General features: G+C 41.5%; 1 protein-coding gene across 3 annotated transcripts; it reads right to left on the bottom strand.

Annotated features, from left to right (window-relative positions):
• Positions 1 to 5,338: 5,338 nt before the first annotated feature.
• LOC119651995 lies at positions 5,339 to 7,570 on the bottom strand. Of its 3 annotated transcripts, none has more exons than XM_038055915.1 (3): positions 7,460 to 7,570; positions 5,774 to 6,227; positions 5,339 to 5,712 (listed from the first exon to the last, which is right to left on the bottom strand). In XM_038055915.1, exons 2-3 carry the CDS (start codon positions 6,168 to 6,170, stop codon positions 5,576 to 5,578), a joined length of 534 nt encoding a protein of 177 aa, XP_037911843.1. In that variant the 5' UTR covers positions 6,171 to 6,227; positions 7,460 to 7,570; the 3' UTR covers positions 5,339 to 5,575. The 3 variants fall into 3 exon arrangements, with proteins under 3 accessions (XP_037911843.1, XP_037911844.1, XP_037911845.1); XM_038055916.1 differs by having other exon boundaries at positions 7,364 to 7,487; XM_038055917.1 differs by lacking the exon at positions 7,460 to 7,570 and adding an exon at positions 6,902 to 7,040.
• Positions 7,571 to 9,204: the final 1,634 nt, after the last annotated feature.

Here is a 9,204-nt window from a genome sequence, read left to right as displayed (position 1 = left end):
GACCATTGTTGATGTCGAATGGTCTTGAGAGTGATCCTGCTGCTTTTATTTGGCCAGGGTCAGCCTAGTCAGTCTTACCAATTTCGACGGGATACCGAATTCTCCCATGGCCGTGTACAGTTTTACCCTGGCTATGCTATCATAGGCGGCTTTAAAGTCGTTGAAAAGATGGTGCAACTGATAGCCATATTCCAACAGTTTTTTCATCCCTTGTCGCAGGGAGAAAATCTGATCTGTTGCTGATTTACCTGGAATGAAGCCTCTTTGGTATGGACCAATGATGTTCTGGGCATATGGGGCTATCTGGCCTAGCAAGTTATAGTAGAATATCTGTAGATGGTACTCAGCATGTGTGATATCTCCCTTTTTATGTATGAGACAGGTAAAGCCCCGTTTTCCAGTCGTCAGGCATTGATTCCCATACCTTGAGCACAAGTTGATGAGCCACTTGTTGTAACTGGTCGTCTCCATATTTAACCAATTTGGCTATAATTCCATCGGCTCCTGGCTGCTTATGATTTTTAAGCCGACGAATTGCACGAACTGTTTCTTCTATACTTGATGGTGGCAGAATTTGTCCGTCGTCTTCAGTTGACGGGACCTTCAACTCGCCGATGTTCTGGTTGTTCAGTAGTTCGTCAAAGTACTCAACCCATCGCTCCGTATTTATGATGACGTTCTTCAGTGCGATTGTGAAGATCATTTGTTGATGCTTCATCTTCAGGATCTCTGCTCGCAGCGGTTATTGCAGCATCCATTTCCCTCTTATAGGTGTTGCGGAGGGCTGTGTTGTGGATGCCTTCAGTGTCAACTCTCACCTGATTATCAGAGGGTATTTTAGGTGATGTTGTTATTCGAACTCGGAGCACCATGCCAACGAGATAGTTATCCGAGTCTATATTGGTCCCCCTATATGTTCTGACATTTTGGTTGAAAGTGGTACCGTCTGGAGAGACCCACGTATGTTTGTGGACCGCTTTCCGCGCCACCCAGGTACTTTCAACAACCATTTCGTACGATAATGCTAACTGAATAATCCGCACCCCTTGTCTTTGGTATCCATATGTAAGCTATAGGAGCCGACGTATCGCCTGAATACGAGCTCCGTCCTGACTGTTAAAATCTCCAAGTATGATTTTAATATCATATTTAGGACAGGCTTCAAGGGCCGCTCAACTGCCTCGTAGAAAGTATCCTTTTCCGACTCTGCAGTCTCCTCTGTAGAGGTTTGAGCGTTTATGGTGCTTATATTTCTAAATTTGCCTCGCAAGCGCAAAGTGCATAGCTGTTCGCTTATGTTTTCAAAGCCGATAACAGCAGGTTTCATTTTATGGCTGACTAAGAGACCTACTCCGAGCACATGGTTTACTGGATGGCCGCAATAATATATAGTGTAGCGACTCTTGTCCAGGAAACCTGTCCCTGTCCAACGCATCTCCTGTAACGCTGTTACACCAGCCGTATATTGGGACAGGGTATCGGTTAGCTGCTTGCAGCTCCATCTCTGTACAGGGAGCGGACGTTCTATAAGAAAATGCGTAAATCGTTATTCTTTTGTCGTTGCCGGGTTCGTCGTTGTGTTATCCGTCCAGTCCGAGGTTGTGGCTTCGTAATAAGTTATTTTCCGTGTAGGGAGTCCTACCCAACCCACAAGCTGGAGGACCAGTTAGTACAATTTGTCCCATTTTTTGGCGGAGAGGGCCTTCATCCTTCTCCGTCTGCAGCTTTTCGTTAAAAAACGCCTCCCAGCGGTGACCACGTGGAGGTGGAAATAAAGTTTGGTAGAAGAGCTGTGGGTGTTGGCTCAGCAGGCGTTTCCCAGGTTTTATGCTCCATCATGGGTACCAGTCCACGTTTGGCCCTGGGACCTATACTACCCTTTGACCGCCGCTGACAAACATCACGACTGGAAAAATATCAATTCATAACGTGCCGGTTGTTGCTGGCGAATATCTCGATCTTGCCGTCACGCCGAAGAACATCATAGCAGGCTTCAAGCCATCCCATTTCCCATTCAATCGTCATGCCTTCACCGATGTCGACGTCGTAGCTGTACAGTTCAACGGGGAAAACCGATGCTATAATGAAGACGAAGACCAAGAAACGCAACGACGTATTGTGGTTTTATCCTCTTGTGATGTTGCAAACGAAGAAGTTTTAACATCTGAAACTTCAGCATCTGAAGTAGCCAGCACATCTGGTATATCATCTGCTTCTCTACATGATGCATTAAAAGTTCAGTAAAACAAGCTACACCGGCCAAGAAGTCAAATCGCCTGAAGTGGTAAACAATTTCCAAGAAAAAGCTGATAACAAGTGCAAGGAGACCGAAGCGCAGAAACAAAAAGATGATGCAAGGGCAGATCCAGCAAAGCAACAAAAAATTCGTCCTTCAGTTACACCAAAGAAAAATCATCAAGAGCCACGAACGACTGATGAAGATATGGATTCCTGCATCATTTGCAGCAAAAAAATGCAGTCCGATGCGCAATGTGGCACGCAGAAAAGTTCGAAAAATCGAACTTTTGCGATGTGTGGGAGAGAGTTGGTTGCGTCATTTACAATATGGCGGCAGTTTCCGTTTCCGGCTGTTACTTTTGAATGTAATTAAACTTGCATTACTTCCGAAGCTTCCATTCATAAAAATTGAATTTGAAGCCGGAGCTAAGTGCACTATTGACGGCATCAATTGTATGATTTTATTAACATAAATTATACATGCAGGTCGATTTTCCGCGCACAAATTCGCGGCATTGCAAATAATTTTCACGTTTATGTAATTAGCGAATGCATCTAGCTATTGGTAGACGGAGTAATCGAGATGTTTAAACGATCTGTAGAAAAATTTGGTATCAAGTATAAAAATTACTTAGGTGATGGAGATTCGAAAGCCTTCACAAATTTATTAGATGCTGATCCCTATGACGGTAACCCTGTGGTCGAAGAAGAGAAGTTGACTTCTGATGCTTCAAAAAAGGCCAGGTTAAATCGCAGGGCTGAAAAAGTTGAGAAAAATGCTGCGTACGAAGAGGAGGAAGCATTATTGTTTGCACCAGGCATCGCAGATTGAGGTCAGTGTACTTTTCCACTCAAAAACAACAAAATTTAACTTTAAACGCGTTTTTCTCGAAACACCATTTTTACATGCGACGCAGATGATTTAGAAAAAACTACTCAACCGATTTAACAGAAATTTTAATATGTTATTCTACACAATAATGGCTCTGGCCGGAACTAGAATCATCCATTTTTAGTGAATATTTTTTTTTCAGTTTTTTTTTTTTTCGAAAAAAAACCTTATTAAAATCCATTCAATGTCTGTTACAAGCACTTTTCTCAGGAACGGCTTTACCGATTGACACGAAATTTGGTGAGAAGGTGAGAACTGTGGACCCCCAGACATGTAGTGAGTGATATCCTTCTACGTTGAGATTTAGGGGAGGTCCCCATACATGTAAAAGGGGGGTGTAAAATTTTTTCCCACCAAATATAGTCATGTGGGGTATCAAATGAAAGGTCTCGATTAGTACTTTTCGAAACCGATCTTAGTTTTGAGATTTGTTAAAAAGGCGGGGAGTGGGGGAGGTGCAAAGTGGTGATTTCTTTAACAGAGCCATTCTCAGAAACTACCCAACCGAAAAATCTGGACAAAATCATGAAGCTTCCTCTATATGGTCCCCAGGCCTCAAAATACTCTCCATAACGATACTTGTTCAAATTAAGTTAATAATAGTATATTACCATATTTTTGGGGAAAATTGAGTAAAACCCCCGTTAAGTTTATCTCAGAGTTATAAAAGTTGGTAGAAGTATAAAATATAATATGAAGCATATTATCTCCAAGTTTGATCAAAATCATACAATTAGTACCAAAGTTACAGTAGCTCAAAGTTGCCTTACCGTGTAAATTTACAACCCGAAGTACTAAATCTCATACGCTAAATGCATATTCTTAACGGACACGTGCAAATGGGATAATTCTACACTCAAATATACTCACACAAGAAGCAAACAAAACCTTTCATACCTGAAGCGCCCAGCTTCCGGTTTCCCGACTTGTTTTCATTTCAGATAACTCTAAGTGTCGGAATCACCTGCGCCAGCAACCCGGGTTAAATGGAAGGTATCAACTTTGTTCATCAAAATAAAAATAGTAATAGTATGTAAAATTAAATAAAAAATTTTTTTTTATCAAACAAAAATCCACAGAAATACCTTCAAAAATCAGCCGCCATATGAGACTACTACCTTAAATTCAGTTTTTCTGAATGAAAGCTTCGGAAATAATGAAAGTGACATTCCTAATTGGAACTTACAATTCAGTTACTGCCTTACACAGTTCTCAAAACAAATTCATGTTAATTAATTGCATTCAAAAGTAGCAGCCGGAAACGGAAAGCGCGGCCATATTGCAAATGGCTGTAATCTGTAATCAGAGCGTACCTTGCCGACGTAGAGCGAACTTTGCCGACATGAAAATTTCATAGTACATTGAAGCTGGGTGTTGTTCGCAGCTTCTCTCCTCCGCCTTCCGCACGCAACGGAATTGTGTTTGCGCCTTAAATATGTGTACAATCACTGGAAAAGTGTGCCTAGAAAGTTTCTAACATAAGATGAACACAAAACCTTTATACACGAAGCACCTCCTTCCGGGATTTCGATTTTTTTACGTTTTCTTTACGATATTCATGTCTACGTTAACTTTTCCTTTTTTTCATTTATATACAACTAAATTGTTGATAACTGCATAATAATTGCTCTGAAATGCTAACATTTTCAATTCGTTTAATCAAATTGACCTATATTAGCAGCAAATGAGAACAAATTTCTCTCCTAACCCTCATCTGCTTGCAAAAACTCGTGTGTACGTGATCGACTGGAATAATAAATTCCATGTCCAACCATTATCGATTTGCTAATCTCTCTGTAAACAATTGATAGCAAATTATAGTAATGTATTCTCACTCGGTTCGCCAATTCTTCCGCGAAATTCAACTGCTCATAAATAACACCATATTATCAGCTGAATTGTTTTTGATGGCATTCTTTGATTAGATTGGAATTATTGAATAGTATCCAGTGCGAGAGATAGATTTTATCTACCTAAGGCATAGTTGTTAGATTGCTGCTGAGACTTACCTAAACTATCTGTGCAGAAACTGGGTTTCCATTAAAAAGATTGTTGTCTCTCTAGTGTTACTGCAAAGTATATTTCATCTCTTGATTTTACCAGATGCTTCCGTGTTACAAATCCTAAGTTTCTAATTCCATCAAACTCTTCGTAACCAATAGTAAATTAGTAAGGACATGACTTCCTCAACAATTAAAGTCTACACAATTCCATTCGCTTAAACGGAATCTTCCATATTTTTATTACCTCGTGATAGCAACTTACAAACGATGACTGACTCTCAACAGGAATTAAATACATACAACGGTCTCTTACGATCTTTAAATTAATTTGTGGGAGAAGATACACAATGCATGTTGGTTGGTTGATTTTAGTGTTCCTTGTATTCAATAATTATTAATACAATTAAAGTTAGCAAACTGCATCTAGAAATACGCTCGCTCCTTAGTTCTTCCATCGGTTGTTCTCGTAGTCCCATTTCGACGTCAAGCCAGTGACTGGGTTGACTTCAAGAGCAATCATACGTTTCAGTTGTGCCTTTTGGTGTTCTTCATCGAATGTAACTGGCATTTCGTCGTAAACTGTGTGGATATTAAGGATTAGATTAGCATTGTAGGATATGATTAGCGTGGTAGGACTTACCATAGATATTCATCAACAGAGCAACGAAGATTGCCGCCGATGCAAACAGACAGACCATGCCAACGTGCATTTTCCATTGGCCATCGCCAGCCTTCATTTCAGAGAAGGTTTGGCAGAAGGATGCACGGTAGAGGGCTTTCTTCTCTTCTAGTGAAAGTTTCTTCCAGTCACCCTTCTCCTTTTCGCGGAGGGCACAGATTTCGGGGGTATCCTCACGGAAACGAACAGCTGGCATTGGGTAGTCGGTGCGATCGGCATAGCAGGCAGTTCCATTCCAACCGTGTCCGACAATTTCACGTTTGCCAATTTTCTCTAATGTGTGGATGGATGCAAATTGCATTTGTGGTGGGCGCAATGCAGCTTGCCTTAAGGCCAGTCCCATCAATCTGAGAGCCATTGCTATTGTGGGTTGTCTTTAAGATACTAAAGTGTCGGGGTCAGATGAAGAACCAAGCTGGATGGGGGAGAAAGGAAAATAATTAATTATGAAATTTAAGTCATTTATAAGAAAAGGATTTTAAGAAATTTCCCAAGAGTTTTGGAGAAAAGCCGTTAAAATTCCGTTTTTGAAAAACCACGGGACAGAATTGTCCAGTTCAAATACTACAAAATCTATTGAATGTGCATAACTAGATACTCCAGATGTACCAAGAATAAGCTAGTCCCACTGTTCAAATTTAAAGTACAAATAGTACAGATTAAGAATACTGGCTCAGCACTGTGTTGGAGGAAGGGAGGGAAGTAGGAAGTGCAATACATTCGCCCACACTGCCAAGATAAATACGCACTAAATAGGTTAATACATATCATAGGTTCCACTGTTTTACTATATTCTATTGGGGTAGTGTCACGTACGCCGTGGGGGGAAGAGTGCGAATAGCATTTTCAAAACTCATGACAAGGGATAAAAGGGAAGGGGGATACGTAAATATCTATATTCTTATATGCGGGAAGCATGAGTCACAAGCAAATATCTTATTCTATGTCTGCGAGAAAAACAATATGACTCCCCGGAGTCTACCAACATCCAACTTCCTTCTAGCTACCGTATTTCGGCAACCAGTTATCCCCTTCAGGACAAGTTCTCCCACCAAATATTCTACCCAACTAAATACTTCGGATACATACACATTAACTTCCTTGCCCAGTCACGTACTCCACACCATATATTTCAATATCAAACAAAAAACCACCCAAATGACGCAGAGCTTCAAAGCCTCTAAAAACTTAACAAAACTATTGGACTGGATCCAGGAATTGATCCAATCGGTCATAGCCGGGCAATACACTGGACCAGTCACGTCAAATTCTGACATTTATAGGTTGTTACATAACCAATTAATACCAAGCAAAGTCCCCCTCATTACATGCATCCATCCAATAGCTCTTCGTCACTGCAATATATCAATCATTCTATAAATTGCATAAACCCTCGTGATACCCAAAACAATTGCCAGAATGTTAAGAATAGAACAGCTGAGCCGGACTCGACCCTAACAGGGCACGCGTTCCGAATCGATCTGTTACGTCAGTCATAGGGAGTTTTCCATCACAACTCCACTTCCCGTAATTACTTCAATGATAACTTACAAATCAGAACAAACACTCGCTTCTTTATAAAAACAGAAACTTTCCGGCTTTTATTAAACTAGAAATTGGGAAAAACCACTAAAACCAATCACCCACCTTCGTCGAGGTAACTGCTACAAAATTCAATATGGCAGAAGACAGATTCTCGAGCTGCCACAATTGATTGAAATGTCGAGTGCTAGAAAACGCCATGCTTTTGTCAATTCGCCAAGTAATTTGGCTATGGTTCTGATATGGAAGAGCATGATCGAGTTTTATATTTCACTCATAGATGGCGCCACATGAGGCACCGGAAACGTCAACAAGCGTTGACAGTTAATTAACTGTAATGTTCTACGCAATCCAGTGATACGAATCCATTAACGAGTGTGCTTGAAAATACTAAGAAGCTTAAAATCCGACTAGGATGCAACGAAAAGTGGAAATTGAAAAACGTAAGTTGCTGGATTAGTCGAACGTTTCACTTTTTGCTGAGACCGAGGAGGCACCATTCACGTTCATAAGTTTGGTTGTGTCCGCCTAAGTTAGTTCTGCTGATTGTTCTCGCCTGTGTTTGAATCGGGCTTTTGCTATATTGTCAAGGTTACAAATATCGTTAGTCAGCTGTTTAGCCGGTGTAACGGTAAACCAGTGTCAGTTAGAGATTTACCAGGCGTACAAGCTTAAATCTTCTGTTTGCTCACAGATGGGCGTATCAAGCTGAGCAGGCCATATTTTTGTCAACAATTGTCAGTCCATATCAGCAATTTTATGCAAAATCATATTTTTTCTCTCAATAATCATGGCCAGTTTTGTTTCCAAAAAAAAGGCATTTGCGGGAAGCTCTACTTTTTTGCTTCAATTTGGAGAAATCAACCGCTGAATCGCATCGAATTGTTGAGGAAACCTACGGCGACAATGCTCTATCGGAAACAACGTTCCGAGAGTGGTTCCGTCGGTTCAAAGATGACGATTTCAATCTGAGCGGTAAGGAGCGTGGAAAACAGCCCTGGAAAGTTAAGGATCACGAATTGGAGGAGCTTTTGGACGAGGACGATACTCAAATGCAGAAAATGCTCGCCAAACAATTAGGTATTTCTCAACAAGCCGTTTCCATGCATCTACGTGCAATGGGTAAGGTTCAAAAAATCGCAAAATGGGTGCCGTATGAATAGAACGATAGGCAGATGGAGCGGCGCCAAAACACATGCAAAATCTTGCTTGTCAGACAAAAAAGAAACATGTTTTGACTGGCGACGAAAAGTAAATTTATTTCGAGAATCCTAAACGAAAAAAATCGTGGGTTGATGCCGGCCAACAGCGACATCTATTACAAGATCAAATCGCTTCGGACGGAGGACGATGCCGTGCGTGTGTTGTGATCAGCGAATTATTCTCTGTTGGTGCTCAGAGGTGGCGGTGAGGAAGACAAGGCTGCAACCCTGTCGACTGAACCAAAATCAAGTGGCCGAGGAGAACCTCCAAAGTGGTGACACCGAGAGACGCTGTATCGCATTGGCTTGCCGGCCGTAATGCAGTAGGCGAATGCTCCAAAGGCCTAATCAGGGCGATCAGACCCGAGTCTGCACGGGGACTCATCTGAAGTGGCAATTGGTCAAGAAACCTTTCCAGGGATATACTCTGGATAGCCCCTGGACTCACATACTTCGGGAGAATTTCTGTTGTGTGTGAGTACAGCTCGGTTGTTTGCGGTTGGCCCTCTAGTGAGAGCTTTATGGGGGTTGTGGTTATGTTCAAGCGAACAGAGACCTTGGGGCCTGGACGTGGCGTTGCGTTTCAACTCTTTAGTTCAGTAGAGATTTAGGTAGATCTTGCATCAACCAGTATGAATGCTAAGCCAT

Source organism: Hermetia illucens, chromosome 3, assembly GCF_905115235.1.
Source record: "Hermetia illucens chromosome 3, iHerIll2.2.curated.20191125, whole genome shotgun sequence".
Taxonomy (NCBI): domain Eukaryota; kingdom Metazoa; phylum Arthropoda; class Insecta; order Diptera; family Stratiomyidae; genus Hermetia; species Hermetia illucens.
Note: the sequence above shows the minus strand (reverse complement) of the source record. Positions and strands in the feature narration are given on the sequence as shown.